This window comes from Chlamydomonas reinhardtii, chromosome 7 (assembly GCF_000002595.2).
Source record: "Chlamydomonas reinhardtii strain CC-503 cw92 mt+ chromosome 7, whole genome shotgun sequence".
In the NCBI taxonomy this organism is placed as follows: Eukaryota; Viridiplantae; Chlorophyta; class Chlorophyceae; order Chlamydomonadales; family Chlamydomonadaceae; genus Chlamydomonas; species Chlamydomonas reinhardtii.
Window position 1 is genome coordinate 329,021 of NC_057010.1, and position 15,600 is coordinate 344,620.

A 15,600-nucleotide genomic window follows, 5' to 3' on the forward strand; every position below is an offset into this window, starting at 1 on the left:
TGTTATATTTTGTTGCCAATACCAAATGCTCAATTATTATGAAGCGCCACAAGACCTAACTCTCTACAGCTTCTAAATGTCGACCGCAGAGGGTCCTTTGCAGGACCTTGATGGAATCATTGTCACGCGTGATATTGACATTACACAAGTATCTATTGCGGCAAGTGGGCGTTTCTCCTCCGGCGAAACTGGGCCCGGCGCGGCTACGGTTGTTGGGCCTGCGTCTACTGAGAATGGTAACGTTGTGGAAGTTGTTGCAACACCACGTCATGGCGAAGCCTTGGTGCCACGGCTTAGCTCGGCAACAAATGAGGGCCACAGTGGGGAGCCCGACAGCAGCGGGGGATGCATGAAGAACGGCTTGGAAACAGACCCAGTGGTGAGTCGTGCGCGAAGACTGCGGCTTACGAAGAACGGGAGAGGCGGGTGAACCGCATTCGGGGATTCGAAAACGACTGACCCGGGCTGCGAGGGCCTAGCCCGTTCAGTGACACTTCTACTTCTTTCTGTTCTTTGGGTCTCCCAAGGTCGGTTGCCGCCGCTGACAAACGCATATTCGGCTTTTTGGGGCTGGCGCAGGCAGCCTTGGCGCTGGGTGTTGCCCCTCGGCAACAGGCCAGCTTCTTGCTTCCCGACAAGAACGCCCCCTTCAAAGCCCGGCTTAAATGCCTTTTCTGCCCCTGGCCTGCCTACGTTTGGATAGCTTTGGGGTGGGTGGCTTGGGGCGCGTGTGTGTGGCTCTGTGCAGGGAGAATGCGGCCGTCCTGGTTAGGGCCACCTGGGTTTCGCTTCAGGGCCCGGATTCTGCTGTTTGCGGTACACCTGCAAATGCTTCTTTGGGGACCAGCTTCACACGCAATGTAGCTCTTATCACGCCAGCTTCTGGCATTTGCAGAAAGGCCTCGGCCGCTGGGGGCGGGGTACCGCCGACGTGCAGACCTGGTGCGGGGCAGCCAGGCCTCGGCACAGCCCACACCCGCCCACCGCAAAACTGCACCTCCTGACCTGCACTTATTTCCGTTGCGCACACAGGGTTTTCGTATTGGTGGAGGTGCTGGGCATTGTGGGAGGTAGGTGGGCCGACACTACAGGGTTACAGACGGACCTGTCAGGGACCTGACAGTTACGGTTATGGCGTGTACGACCGAACCCCGCGGCGTCAGCTGCAGGCCGCACGCACTCAGCTGCGCCGCCTGCGCACGGCCCCTGCCGGCCCGCCTCCACGCCTCTCCAACCCTCTCGACGCCCTGCTTGACCTGCCGTTTCGCCCCTCACAGCCGTTTACTATGCGCGCGGTGTGACCCACACTGCGCGCTCGGCCGCTGCCGACCTGGCACGCAGCAGCGCGCGCTCCATAGAGACGATGCTGGACCACCTGCTGGCCCCGGCACTGGCGCTCGCCAACATGCCGTACGTGGTACGTGCCGCTCCGTACGCCGCCACGTGACCGCTCCGTGGCGTGGCGTGGCGTGGCGTGTGTCGTACGTTGGTGGCATACGGGAAAAGGGCCGGGGGCAGGGTGCGGTGCGTGCGGTTGTTGGTAGCCGGCGAAATGCTGCCAGGGAGGGAGGCCCAGCCCGGGTGGATGAGTGGGCGGGGTAGCCATTCCAAGCCCTTGCCTGTGTTAGGTCATGGGGGCAGGGCCCAGCATAGCGCAGCAGCCTGTCGGGACCCCCTCCCACACCTGGAAGCGGGTCAGGGGCAGGAGGTAGGGCGTGGCACTTGCACTCCAGCCTGCCCCAACTGGTGTCACCCACCATCATGCCGTGTCGCTGTTTGTGCCGCCAACCCGCCTCCGCCGCCTTGCTCGTCTCCTCTCCACGTGTTCGCCAGAACCCGCACTGGCCCACCATCATGGAGACCTTCTACCTGCATGCGGAGGCCATCTACAAGTGAGCTGCGGCGGGAGGGAGGGAGGGTTATGTGCCCGAGCCCAAGGATATAGGGCGGGAGGGAGAGAGGAAGGGAAGGAAGGAAGTGCAGCAGGACATTGAAGCGGTGGCGATGCTGCAACAGAAGCTGGGATGGAGGGCTTCAGAGTACGCTTTGTGAGCCATTCCTACCTTGCGCAAGACAGTCGCCTGATAAACTCAAGATCACAAACACGCGCGCGCCTTATTCGCGGCCTGCCTCGCTGGCCCCACCTCAACTGCCACCGCCAGGACCAACCCGTATTACCAGATTGAGCTGTGCCCGGCGGGTGTGGTGGGGTCCATGGCCATGCCGTCCTACACCGTCAACATGACGGCGGAGGAGCGGGATGCGTTCTTTGTGGGATTCGACCTGGGGTTGGACATCCTGGACCCCTCACGCCACCCGGACTGCTGGTGCGTGACATGTGCGCGCATCTGTGTCTGTGGCGCCCGTGTCCGCGTGTGCGGGCTGGCATGCGCATGCATGCATGCGTGCGGGCTGGCGTGTTGGCTCACGGCGTGCCGGTGTGTGTATATGTGTGTGTGTGTGTTTGTGTGTGTGTGAAAAAAACGAAACGAAAGCCCGCGTGTGTGTGTTGACGTGACGGGTGCAGGAGGGCAGATGTTGGCGTGCAGGCGTGCCGCAGCCAGGGATAGGAACTGGGTGTCGGGGGGAGAGTGTGAGTGCAGCGGCGGGGGCCAGGAAGGGAACCGGTCAACGGCCAACGGCTCCTGTGGCCAACACGCCATCCATCTCTCCTGGTAACAATGCCCTCTTACGCCTCGTCACCGGCGTGTGTGTGTGTGTGTGTATGTGTCTGTGTGTGTGTCTGTGCTTTGTGTGTGTGCGGCACCTCGCAGCGATGAGGAGTACGGCAGCATCATGAGCAACGGCTCGGTGCCGCTGCTGGGCCCGTGGTTCGCGCCGGGGGAGCTGGAGGAGGGCGGGTTCGTGGTGCGGCACAGCGTGTTCCTGCCGGTGCCGCCGGGGGGAAACGTCACAGAGGCCTGGCAGCTGCCTGCAAGTGAGTCCCGGGCGAGCGAATGCTGTCGTTTTGAGGGCTGTCGGGGGGGGCGTGAGTGTCGATTCCCTGTCCATACCGTATTAACTTGCAGTCCTGGCATTGATGGGGCCCCTGGAAGTTGAGGCCACGCGGGTACGGCATGTGGGGTGGGCGACACTCCCGTTGCGTGCTGCTGCTGCACCTGCATGTGTGCCCTGGCTTTTGCCGTGGCCCTGACTACTCCCCGGGTGGCACGCGGCCTTCAGCCTCTCACACATGCCGTCGTCCCCCCCTGGCCGACTGCCCCCAACCCCCCACCAGACCACCTGCACCTGTGCCCGCACGATGTGTGCAACACACGCGACGGCCGCACCTGGTGGGGCTGGAGCAACGTGAGTGGGCAGCGGGGGCTGCTGCGTGAGGGGATGGACAGGCACGCGGGCGAGGTGTCGTTTGTCGTTCTCGGGCGCATGCGCGGGCCAGGCACGCACGCTGACAGGGGCTGGGACGTGATGACCGCGGAACCCTGTCCCTGCTCTGTATCGCCCTCCGCCCAGAGCAGCCACACGCTGTGCTTCCCTCCCACTCCCTGCCACTCCCATCCCCTGCCTACGACTTCACTTCTTAATTAATCATGAATGTAACCCCTCCGCCCCGCCGCCCCCGCCCCGCCGCCCCCGCCCCGCCGCCCGCCCCGCCGCCCCACAGGCGGTGATCGCCTGGAAGTCCATCAAGCCGGGTCTGAGGCCGCTGCAGGACCGGCCCAACACCCTGTACACACTGGCGCCCGACCCGCACGCCGTCAACCAGTCCTTCCTGGCGCACAGCGACACGGTGCGGGGCGTGGGGTGGAAGGGCTGGAGGGGGTGGGGGTGCGGGGCGTGGGGTGGAAGGGCTGGAGGGGTGGGGGTGCGGGGGCGTGGGAAAGCTAGAAAAGGGTATGAGAGCGACTCCGATGTGGGGAGGGCCAGGGAGGGAGATACTGGGTGGGGGCGCTGTTGTGCGGGTGCGGTGGCCCGGTCCGGCGGCTCCACCCCGGGGCCCCTGGTGGCGAGGCCACCCTGAGCTCCCTCCCTGCTGTGACGTGCCCTGTCGTGCTCCGCTCCGCACCCCCGCACCCCACCCCCCCCCCCCAAGCTTCCCGACCCGGACCAGTGTGAGGCGGTGCGCATCGTCGTGAACGGTGGGTGGGGTAATGGGACGGTGGGGGGCCGGGGCGGGTTGTCCTTCCGGGCGTGCTCCTCGTCTGCAGACTGTTCCAAGGTGCCGTGCAATTTGTGCAGTGACTGTGCCGCTATTGGATAGCATCTGAGGGTAAGCAGAGCTTCATTGGTAACGGGTCACACATCCATAACGTTCGATGCACTGAAATGCTCGGCGATGTCTGTCACTGTGTGCCCCACGGTCCCGCAGGCTTCATGTGGTGGACGCTGTGTGTGGAGCCGTCCGGCGGCTTCGTGCCGGTCTGGCGCGCGGGGCTGATGGTGGGCATCACCGCCCTGGCGCTGCTGCTGGCGGTGCTGGTGGGGCTAGTGCTGCGCAGCCGCGGCCAAGCCGTGGAGAGCCTGCAGAGGCAGATGGTGAGGGGCGGGAAGTCAGTGGTTGGCGAGAGGTGGTGGTGGGGGGGGGGATGAGTGGCGCTGTCAGGACTGCTGGAAAGGGGTGTGGGGGACATGCCATATGCACATGAGCCGCCGGCAGCGCCCGCGCCCGTGCGCGCACTCACCCTCGAAGCCCTTACACACACGCACACACACACACACACACACACGTTTGTTCCGTTTGTTTTGTGTTGAACACACACACGCACACACACATACACACATACACACACACGCACACACACGCGCGCTATGTTTTCCTTTTGCTCTTCAACACACGCACACACACGCACACGCACACACACGCACACGCACACACACACGCACGCACGCACACGCAACAGGAGCTGAACCGGCAGCTGGCTATTGCCAAGGAGGAGGCGGAGGAGGGCCGGCGGGTGATCGAGGAGGAGAAGCGGGTGATGGACGTGCTGATGGCGCGGCAGCGCAACCTCATCGAGCTGTTCGGTGAGCCGCGCGCTGAGAGAGGGGGAGAGCGGGGAGGGGCCTGGGTAGGAGAGGCGGCTGGAGGTGGTGGGGAGGATTGGGCGGGGGGGTAGCCATCCATGGGATGGTGTGTATCAAATACAATGGGGGGGGTTACATTCATGATTAGTTAAGGAAGTGGGCGGGGGGAGATTCATGATTAGTGAAGGAAGTGGGCGGGCAGAGATTCATGATAAGTCAACTAGTTCATGAATAGTTAAGGAAGTGGGCGGGGGGGGGGCGGCAGGTGAGCGGCGCAGCGAGCGTGTGGGATGCACTGTTGTACTGCGGCCGGGCCAGCGGTATGCCACTGCCGTTACTGCCGTGAGAGCGGGAATGCTGTTACAGATGGAATGGCTGTCTTTCCCTCCCCGCCGTGTTGCCTCGTGACGCCCTCCGTCCGACCATTTTGGTTGTCTGCTGCCCGCTCCTCTTGCAGGCAAGGAGGGCGAGCTGATGGCGGCCGCGGACGGCAGTGGCCCCGACGCGGCGGCGGACACGGCGCGACGGCGCATGCTGCTGGGCGGCACGAGCACCGGAGACATGAGCAACCTGTCGCGCGAGAGCACACCCATGGGTGGGTGCGGGCTGGGTCGGTGGGGCGGTGGTGGTGGGTTGTAAATACCAGCCCAAACTAAACCGAAACCAACGAAAACGAGCGGGGCAGCATTGGACTGGAGGGTCGCAGTTGGTGGGACGAGAGGGCGGGCAGCTGCACTCGGTGCCAGCTTGGGGCACACACACCCCATACACACGCTCGTGTGGACGTGCCGCCCGTTCCAGCTTCCTGCCGCTCCTCGCTCACATCCTCAGATCGCATCGAGGCGGTGCGGCGGCAGCTGTCGCTGAAAAGCACGGGCGGCAAGAAGGGCGCGGCCGCCGCTGCGCACGACGAGATCAAACTGATGGAGCTGCTAGGCGAGGGGTGAGCCCGCACAGGAAGGAGGGGAGGACAGGGACGGCACGAATGACTGGAGGCAAAGGCCAGAAACAATCTGGCTTTTGGTGACCGTATTGCAAATCGCGATCTTTGCGGCGCTCGCATTCCCTAATTTTTGCGGACCTTCTTGCATTTGTCACTATCATACCACACAGCTCGTTTGGCAAGGTCTACAAGGGCCTGTGGCGCGGCACCGAGGTGGCTGTCAAGGTGAGCGGTGGCCACTGGGCTTGCAAGGAGCTTTTGCACAGGCCAAGGGACTCTAGGCTCTGGCCCACCGAGGATAGCCCCATGGGAATGAACTACGGGGCCAAGTACGGGGCCCCCACCCATGTTCACGCCCTCATGATCCGGATAGGTCCGGCAACCAACACTCGCCATGGCTTGCTGACGTGTCTTCCCCCCTTCCTGTCCTTGCTCTATCTCATGCCGCGGGCGCCGCCGCCAGACCATGGTGCTGCCCGCCAACATGTCGGGAGCGGAGAAGCGCGAGAAGATGGCGGTGATGGAGGCGGCCATCAGCAGCGCCATGCACCACCCCTGCATCGTGCAGGTGTGCGTGTGTGTGTGTGTGTGAACATGTGTGTGTGTGTATGTGTGTGTGTGCGTGTGTGTGTGTATGTGTGTGTGTGTGTGTGTGCGCGCGCGAGGGACTGGCGCTGTGAGCCTGCGCGGGGTGCTGGGCATGAATGCACTCTGGCCATGTCCCAGCACCACAATGTCCGGAGATGTCACACGGTCTCCGGGGACGCCCGTCTCCGCAGAATGCACGGCCTCGGTCTACCTCACCACTGCCCCCACAGCCTGACCACTGCCTGCTCCACGGACCGCCAACCCCCAAGCCTCCCACGCTGTCCGCCACGGCCCCCACCGCGCCCCCCGCCCCCCGGGCTACGACTTCACTTCGTAAACTTGATGCATGCAACCCCCCCCCCCCCCCGCCCCCGCTGCACAGACGTACACCTACTTCATCAAGACCGTGTGCGAGGAGGCGTCCGATGACGCCAGCGTCGTAACGGCCACCGACGGCATCGTGATCGGCAAGGACAGCAGCGGCGGCACCAGCGTGCTGGGCGGCTCCAGGGGCTTTGACGACCCCAACTCCCAGGCGCGCGGCTCCAGCATGACCGCGCAGGCCGTGCACGGCTACGAGGTGGGGGCCGGGGGTCGGCACGTGGGCGGTGCACGCGTTGGGCAGTGCGCGCGTGCCCTTGAAGGAAGGGGTAGGCGGCGTCTGCTGGATTGGCGGCGTCACGCCCCTCCGGCAACTGCGTCGCTTCACGCCTCGCTTGCTGGCACCCGGTACCAGTTTCAGCCGTGTACGTGCGTCCCCAGACTCCTGACCCCCGCGCGCGTGCGTGTTCATGCGGAAGGGGGGCGGGCTCGTGACTGGCAGCGTCCTGGTGTGTGACTGAGCGCCTTGCACTCGGGGTCACGCTGTGCTGCAGGTGCGGCTGGTCCTGGAGTTCTGCGACCGGGGCTGTCTGCGGGACGCGCTGGACGGCGACGCCTTCCTCACCGCGACCGGAGTCAACTGTGAGTAGCGGGAGAGACTCAGGGAGCGGGTTGAGCTGCGCAACTCGCGACGCATGCATGTTATAGTGGTGATACTGAAAATGGTTGGATCAGCCACGCCCCACCTCGTGTGCAACGACGCCGAGCACCTGCCCGCCCACCTGTGCCGCTAAACAGACCGTGGCGTGCTGGACTCTGCGGCTGACGTGGCCAAGGCCATGCTGCACCTGCACCTCAACGACGTCCTGCACGGCGACCTGAAGGTGCGGTGGGGCGTGGGGAATGTGGAGCCCGTGGGGTGGCGGGCCCGCGACACTTTGGAACGGGGCCCGTGGCTATCCGCATTGAGCTGCACACGTGCTGGGTATTGGCGCGCGAGTGATAGATGCCGCTGGCGCCTGACGAACCGGCCCCAATTGCAGCCTGCACCCGCGCTCCAAACACACGCACACATACACACACATACGCACACACACACACCTGCCCACTCGACAGGCCCGCAACGTGATGCTCAAGAACAGCGGCGGCGAGGGCCTTGGCGTCATTTGCAAGGTGGCGGACTTTGGTCTGGCCGTCAAGATGGATACCTGCGACCAGACCCATATGAGCGGCATGTTTCAGGGCACACTCACACACATGGCGCCGGGTGAGAGGCAACAGCCCTCAGAGCGGGGGGCTGGGGGCTGGGGCGGGGGGGGGGGCGGGAAGCAGGAGCGGCGTGGCAGGAGTGCGCAGGGAAGGGTGCATGGTTCTGGACTTACGGGCAGGGCTCTATGGGCTTTGCACATGGTGCTTGTGAGGTGCCGCACAACGTAGCAAATGACTCCCGCGTCGTTGCGCTTGGGACCTCGTGCCTTCTGTCGTGGGGCACGTTGTGTGGATGCCCTGGCTTTAATCCTGTTTCCTCCCTCTGTGCATACCGTACACAGAGCTGATGCTGCACGGCCGCATGTCAAAGCCTGCAGACGGTGAGTCGATGCAGGGCATGGCGGCGAACAGCTCAGGGAACAGCCGTCTAGACGAATTGCCCACCCCCTGGCCCCTTAGTCGACAAGTGGCACGTGCCGCACGCCCACGCATTTTGCCCCGGCCTTCCCGCCCGCTAGTTGGGGATGGTTGTTTACTTTGGCCTGGTACCGTATTTACGCACACACACGCTATACTTTGCAACCCCATGCCGCTTTGCCGCTGGCCTACTGCAGTGTACGCCTACGGCATCACGCTGTGGGAGTTGTTCGTGGGCGGCCACGCCTTCAAGGTGAGTCGCGGAGGGCACTGGGTGCGGCCGCCGGACCGCACCGCCACCGGACCGCACCGCCACCAGGCCTACTGCCGGGTCTTGCTGCCGACGCGACCGCAAGGCGGCGTCACCGCACGTCTCTTCACAGCCAGAAGCTGTCAGCTGCTGGCAACACCGGCCCACCGCCACCCGCCGCGCTGCACCTCTTAACTATCCATTGCGACCAGCCCTGCCCCCCCCCCTGGCCTGACTACACCGTCGCTTCTTCTTAGTTAACCATGCGTGTGACCCCTCTCGGGCGCGCACAGGGCATGCCGCGCGCGCTGCTGGGTCACGAGGTGGCGGCGGAGGGCAAGCGGCCCGTGTTCCCGCCCTTCACGCCCGAGCCCTATGCGCGCCTGGCGGCGGACTGCTGGGCACACGACCCCGAGCAGCGGTGAGCAGGGGGGGTCGGTGGGTGGGTGCGGCGCGCGGGCTGAGAAGCACGCCTACATGTCGGACGGTACGTTACCCGCACCGTGCGACACCCAATCCACCCCTAGCTTACCCAAGAGGTATAGCCGGATACGCCAGCGCGATATTGGCGCATAGGGACGTCATAGTCCCGCGTAGATAGGATACCTCCCATATTTCGTGGGACACTGTGATTGTAGCTCACGACCATTCTCCTGCCCCCTCTGCCCCGTAATGGTTTGCCACACGACAGGCCCACGTTCGAGCAGATCTTGGAGCGACTTGCAGCCATGCGTGCCGAGCTGCCCGGACCCGCAGCCACCCTGGGCACCTACGCCATCGGTGAAGTGCAGCCCGACACACCCGCGCGCCGGTCGGGGTCCGGCCTCACGCCCGCACCCCTGCACAAGCTGAGCGGCAACAGAATGGAAACCGCGGCGGCGGCGGCTGTGGCGTCCGTGGCGGCGGTAGCGGGCGGCAGTGGCATCGGATTTGGGTCAAGCGGCGATAGCAGGTTGGAGCAGGGCAGTGGCGGCGGCTGTGGCGGTACCAGTGTCACTGTGCACAATAACTGGGCGTTCCTACGCGCGTTGCGTGGGCCCAATGTGAGTACGGCGGCTAGGCATGGGGTCACCGGTCAGGGCCTCGGCTCGGCCCCGCGTGTTGGCTCCTGTGCTCTGAAGTAGCTCGCATGTACGGTGTACGACAGCTCCCGTCCGTCCGTCAGTGCTGCCAATCATGCAAGCCGGCTTGACACGTGCCCCCTGTGCGACACTGCGTCACCCCACCACCGCCTGGAACCGCCGCCCCGTATGTCACAGACGCCCACCATCGCTTGCCTGCTGTGCCCGCTTGTGAACCCCGCACGCTGACACGGTGTGGTGTCTTTCTCGTGGTGGCTTGCAGCTGGAGGTGATCGAGGAGGGCGAGCGTGAGGGGCAGTCCTCCCGCCTGCTGCCGCAAGTGCCGTCACCGGACCCACACCACCACCAGCACAACGGCCAGGCGCCCGGCGGCCTGGGTACGGTGTTTGAGAGCGAGGTGGCCAGCGTGGCCGCCCCTGCAGCCGACGTCCGAGTGGGCGGCCCTGCAGGTGTGGCAGGTGGGCGCACGGAGGCGCCCGCGGTGGCAGCAGGTGGCGCGCGGGCGGTGGCTGAGCTCGACACGGCCGGCAGCAGCAACACCCTGCCCATTGTGCTGCACGCGCTGCCAAACGGCATGCTTGATGGACGCGGCATCTGAGCTACCTGGGGCACGGCGGGCGTGGTGGGTGCTTGCCGGCGGAGTCCAGACACTTAATGCTGTTTGCTGTGAAGCGTACGGCTTGGGGCAGCGGGTGTGTGGTGACAGGGGTCGCTGTGATGCTGCCGGCACGACAATGCAATGCCGCCAAGCGCCTGAAGCAGCTTGCGAAGCGTGGGGTCTGATGGCAAGGTGGCAAGTGGATAGAGTGGGTTGCTCCTTGTGGTTGCAAGGCAGCATGTCCTTGCTGCGTTGTGGCTGAACATGTCGGCACTGCGTCATGGAGTGCGTTCATCATGCATAGCAATGCTATTGTGGTGCAGGGCATGAGCGGCATGCGATTTCCTTTGTGCATAACTGCTAGTACCGTAACTCTAATTGTGTGAGCATGCAACCGTTGCAGGTTACTGGGGATCGCGCTGTATGGTCTTGCGTCAAACGGTGGATGATGCGAATGCACTGTGAGCTGCGGGAAGGAATTTAAGGTCGGCGGTTGGGGGGGAGGGAGGATTGATGCAGTAAGCCTGCTGCCAAGGGGATCATGTGATCTTGTCCGATGCAGTTCCGCAAGCACACAGCAGATGGGTGAGGTGGCGCCTGCCTGTTGCCAAGAGTTGTTGAAAGCCGTATAAATATTGAATGCATCTTGCAACGCACTTTCTTTTCTGATTCCTCGTTTGAATCGTCTGCGTCGGTGCGGCACTGTCGTCAATCGACGCCGGTGTGTTGCAAGCAACCGGGTGACGGCGCTGACTGCCAGCGCGTGCGCGTGCTTTTTGGTAAGGTGTGTACGTATGTGCGTGTATACGGAAGAATGTCCCCGCCCTTACACTGTTTGTTCGTATGGCTAGCCAGCTGGGGTACTGCGGCACGCTTGCAAATACTGGTGGGGTCCTAGCACTATCACTGCGGGCTTCACAGACCTGGCCGCTGTCTGCGGCATACCACACGGCACGCGCCGAATGACAGGCGACGCAGGGCTGTCGGTCTAAGTCGACTGCTGATGTGGCTGGAGATACATAACATTGAAGGCTTGTGTATGCCATGGAACGGCACAGCAGGCTGCACGTGTGCGCGTGCAGCCTGAGTGCTCAGCTCGCCTCGTATGCAGTGGTGATGGAGCGCCATCACAACTGGGTGTGCATGTGTGTATGTGAATGCATGTGTCTATCGCCCCACGGCCGTGACGTGCGCAAGTGCGGACCTGCGCGCTAGGTGCTCTTTCTCGCTGTGTGTGTGTGTGTGTGTGTGTGTGTGTGTGTGTGTGTAGTGTGTAGTGTGTGTGTGTAGTGTTCTTGTTGTCGTACGATAGCCGCATGCCGGGTAACGCAACGCTTTCGCCACGAGGCCTTTCCACTTGCGCGAGGCTGACGTAGGAGTCATGATTGAGGCTTGTGGAAGTGGTGGGCCGTACCGTGATTGCTCCTGTTGGGCCCTGGCGTGTGGAAGGGCCAGTGGCCGTGGCCTGGGGTCAGGGCTTGACCCCACGGGTTGACCCCTGCGTGTGTGGACCAGGGGCGGGTATGCGGGGAGCCGGCGCGGTGGAGATGTGTAACGGTTCATCGGCATGTACTGCATTGCCGCGAGGCCTCGGATGGCCCCGGTCGGCAGGACGCAGTCGGCGGGCGAGGGTGTGCGATGGGACAGGGGGGATGGCGGGCGAGGGCGGGCCGTAGCTAGTGTCAGGTCCTGTGGCGAGCAGCACTTGAACAGTTCAACCAGTCCGTGCACGGCGGCGGGATGTGTGTGTGTTCGTGTGGGGTAATGGATGAGGCAGGAAGCCTCGGGCACGACACACGCACCGCAAGCAGCTGGCAGTGACTGACTGCATCACCACTACACACGGCCGCGCGGCCTTCACCAACCTGCCTTAACACTGTCCAATCGCCCACCACTACACATGGACGCGCGGCCTCGCCCATGCCGTCCATGAGACCATGACTCCATTGCCAGCAAAGCGTATGCCGGGCGCCTGGGCTCATGCCAGCCGCGCCCTTCAGCCCTCGATATGCAGCATGATTTGATGTGCAGCTGCGGCGCTCGCTCAGCTGCATTGCCTCATTCATCACGTGGTGTCCGACGAACGGACGAAGCGAGTGCAACACGAAAGTGGTCCACACCATGAGTCCATGACCCACCGTCCTGCAGTCGCAGCACCGCTACCGCTACCCTCTGCCTGTGTGTCGGTTGCGGTGCCACCAGCCTAGCCCTCCAAACAAGCCGCGCGCCAATGCCACTCACCAACACAACCTGCCTACCCCGCCAACCACACCTCCACCTCCTGCCGCCCCCCCCCGCCACAACCTCCACCGGCTCCCCCCAGTCCCCTACTCCTGCGGCCGCGGCTGTGCCAGTCGCCGGTAGACGTTGCGGTAGGTGGCGCCGCCGTTGCGCGCCACCTTCTGGCCCTCCTCGCTGGACAGCGCCAGCAGCCCCGCAGCCACGTCCCGCTCCAGCTCCTCCTCGCTCACGCGCTCGAACAGCGGGTGGCCGTCCAGCTTGGACTTCTGCTCTCAGGGGCGGGGCGGGGCGGGGCATGCGAGCGAGCGAGCACGCGAGTGTGGGTATGGGTACGGATGCCATACCGCCATTGACAAGGCGGGGGAGAAAGGCGGTGGTTCAGGGTTGCGACCAGTACGCGGTGCAGACGGCCCCCCCTTCCCTCCCCGGCGCGCTCCGCCTTGTGCCGCCCTCCCTCACCATCCACTCGCCCAGCTCGGGCACATCGCTGATGGTGTACAGCCAGCCGCCGGGCGCCAGCAGGTGGGCGTACTCGGTGAGCAGCTGCGTGTTGATGATGCGCCGCCGGTGGTTGGCGGCCTTGAAGTGGGGGTCCTGAGGGCGGGGCGCGGGGCGTGAGGGGACGCGGAGGCGCGCGGGGAGAGGAGGCGTGAGGGGAGTGGAAGCAGGAGAGGAGTGGAGGCGGGAAGGGAGAGGAGGCAGGAGTGGGTGGAAGAAGAGCGGCTTCGCTGATACGGTTGAGCGGCGGCGGGGACCCACCTCATCCCGGCTGCCCGCAACTCACGAGGCGGACCCAAACCCACAGCTTCATTGTGCCACCAGATGCCATGCGCACATCCTCCCACCCACCCCGCAGCCACCCCGACCCTGCCCGCCCACTGCCCTGCCCCTCTCCCCCGTGTCAGCCCTCCCAGCACCCACCGGGAACAGGAAGAACATCTTGGTGAGCTGCCCCTTGCGGAAGAAGTTGGGCAGGTACTTCATGGCGTTGGTGCGCAACACGGCGGCGTTGCGGTAGGAGCCGGGGCTCTCGCGCCGCAGAGCAGCTGTGGGGCAGCGCGTGCCAAGGCAGCACAAAGGGAAGGCGTTGACAGCGTGCGTGCAGTATGTGCGAGAGTGTGAGTGTGTGTCTGTGTGTGTGTCTGTGGGGGGGAGCGGAGGGCAGTGCGCCAGTGTCGGCCGTGGGAGGCAGCACAGGGGGTGTACGTGGAGGGGAGAGCAGGATGCGCCGACAGGCACACCTCCGAACTCAACAGCCTTGATGTGCGCTTCCGCCCTGCGTGTTCCGCACATCCGCCTCCACAAACCCGTTGTCATGTTTCGCGTTCCCAGATCCTACCCACCCACACGCCTGGTCGATCCCCAAGCCACCCTCACCCCCACCACCCACCCACCCACCCACCCAAACCCACCCACACGCCCACGCCCACGCCCATGCTCACGCGCCGCGCACCTATCCGCTCCCGCACGTAGGCGGTCACCTTGTCCCGGATCTCCATGCCCAGCATCAGCGTGTCAGGGTAGTGCGTGGCCAGCCTGGAGGGGATAAGGGCGGGGGGGGGGGGTAGCGGTTCACGTACCCAAGTGATCAACTTATGAGAACGTAACGTGCCGACGTCCAGGGGGGTGGCGGGGTTAGTGGGGCTTGGGCGCTGGGGTTGGGATGGGGGGTGGGAGTGGCGTGGTGGCGTGGGGCTAGGAAGGGGGTTGTGACTCTTGTGAGGGGAGACGGGTGGAGCGTGCAACGCTCAGAGCGGGGGAGGCTTTTAGGGTTTAGGGTTGAGGGTTGAGGCCTTTAGGGTTTTAGGGGAGGGGGGCACAGGCAGCTTAAACGCTGCTACAGCGCATCCAAGGGCAAAGCCGACCTGCCCCGATTCCGATCCTGCGTCAGCATACATCTGCCTACAGCATGACGTTGCCAAGGCAAGGGCCCCGCCACTCCCGCATCCCAAGCTTCAATGATTTCTCATTCCTACCACCCCGCTCGCTTACTTGATAAGCAGGCCCCCAAAGCCGCAGCCAATGTCCACGAACCGCACTGCCGGCGCCTCCTCAGCCCCTGATGCCGCTCCCTCTGCTCCCGCACCCCCTGCTGCTGCTGCTGCTGCCCCCGCGGCCGCTTGCCGCTCGCGCCACTCTGCCATTAGCTCGGGGTAGTGCTCCGACCTGCGGCGGCCGGATGCGAGGAGGCGGCAATGCCAGTGTCAGCAGCAGTGCGGCAGTAGCGGTGTACCGTAATGTCAGCAGCAGTGCGGCAGTAGCTGTGAGAACACGGTGGCTCGTGAACTCCGCAGCGCTATGCGACTCCGCTCCCCTGGACAAACGCCCACAGCGCTGCTGGCGACCGGTCCACAGAGAACCATGTGAGTTCCTATTCAACCTGCTAAGTAATACAGCATACCACAAGCACACAAGGGCCTGAGCGGCGGAGCGGCGGGCTCACCAGTCGTAGTCCTCTGGGCGCGTGGGCACGTCAAAGGATGCATCGTTCAGCGGGTTGCTGTGCGCCCGAGCCCGGTAGAAGCGCTTGCGCGGGTGCGCCACCTCCTTTTGAGTTGAGGTTATGTGAAGGGCATGCGGGATGCAGTCAGTTGTTGCGGGGGGAGCATGGGGCTGCAGTGCGGACGAGGCGTCACGGCTGTGCAAGGAGCGTTTCCCCAAGCCATGGATGACCCCTGCCCACCTCCTTCTGAGGCTTCTGCCCCTTATCACCCTTGTCGCCCTCCGCAGTGCTGCCCTCCTCGCGCTGCCGCTTGGGAGACATTCCAGGCGGCGGCTTGCTTACGCAGTTATCAAGGCAGAAAATACTAACCCGTTATTTGATATGTCAGTGAGCTTTGTAATCGTCCACTTTGGCACGATATGCTGATGAAACTATAGTTATGGCAGGTAAATTGCCCGTTAGCTTTGGTGGGTAAATCAAGCGACGTATTACTTCAAGCTATGGATTATGACATATGCAAAG

The 15,600-nt window shown here is 64.0% G+C and overlaps 2 protein-coding genes across 2 annotated transcripts; one reads left to right on the top strand and one right to left on the bottom strand.

Moving 5' to 3' along the window:
* The first annotated feature begins 27 nt into the window (after nt 1–27).
* Nucleotides 28–11,961, top strand: CHLRE_07g314500v5 (uncharacterized protein). The gene is made up of 25 exons (XM_043063857.1): nt 28–379; nt 580–710; nt 1,033–1,070; nt 1,278–1,417; nt 1,834–1,892; nt 2,163–2,327; nt 2,775–2,938; nt 3,239–3,309; nt 3,626–3,751; nt 4,055–4,100; nt 4,331–4,497; nt 4,863–4,986; nt 5,444–5,581; nt 5,818–5,929; nt 6,100–6,154; nt 6,393–6,497; nt 6,900–7,097; nt 7,393–7,480; nt 7,637–7,722; nt 7,955–8,105; nt 8,389–8,427; nt 8,662–8,717; nt 9,008–9,135; nt 9,406–9,757; nt 10,059–11,961. The coding sequence occupies exons 1-25, from the start codon at nt 350–352 to the stop codon at nt 10,392–10,394; spliced, it is 3,105 nt and encodes a 1,034-aa protein (XP_042922425.1). The 5' UTR covers nt 28–349; the 3' UTR covers nt 10,395–11,961.
* A 110-nt stretch (nt 11,962–12,071) lies between these two features.
* CHLRE_07g314550v5 (uncharacterized protein) lies at nt 12,072–15,564 on the bottom strand. The gene is made up of 7 exons (XM_043063858.1): nt 15,319–15,564; nt 15,079–15,182; nt 14,628–14,801; nt 14,089–14,171; nt 13,557–13,681; nt 13,095–13,229; nt 12,072–12,901 (listed from the first exon to the last, which is right to left on the bottom strand). Exons 1-7 carry the CDS (start codon nt 15,397–15,399, stop codon nt 12,722–12,724), a joined length of 882 nt encoding a protein of 293 aa, XP_042922426.1. The 5' UTR covers nt 15,400–15,564; the 3' UTR covers nt 12,072–12,721.
* Nucleotides 15,565–15,600: the final 36 nt, after the last annotated feature.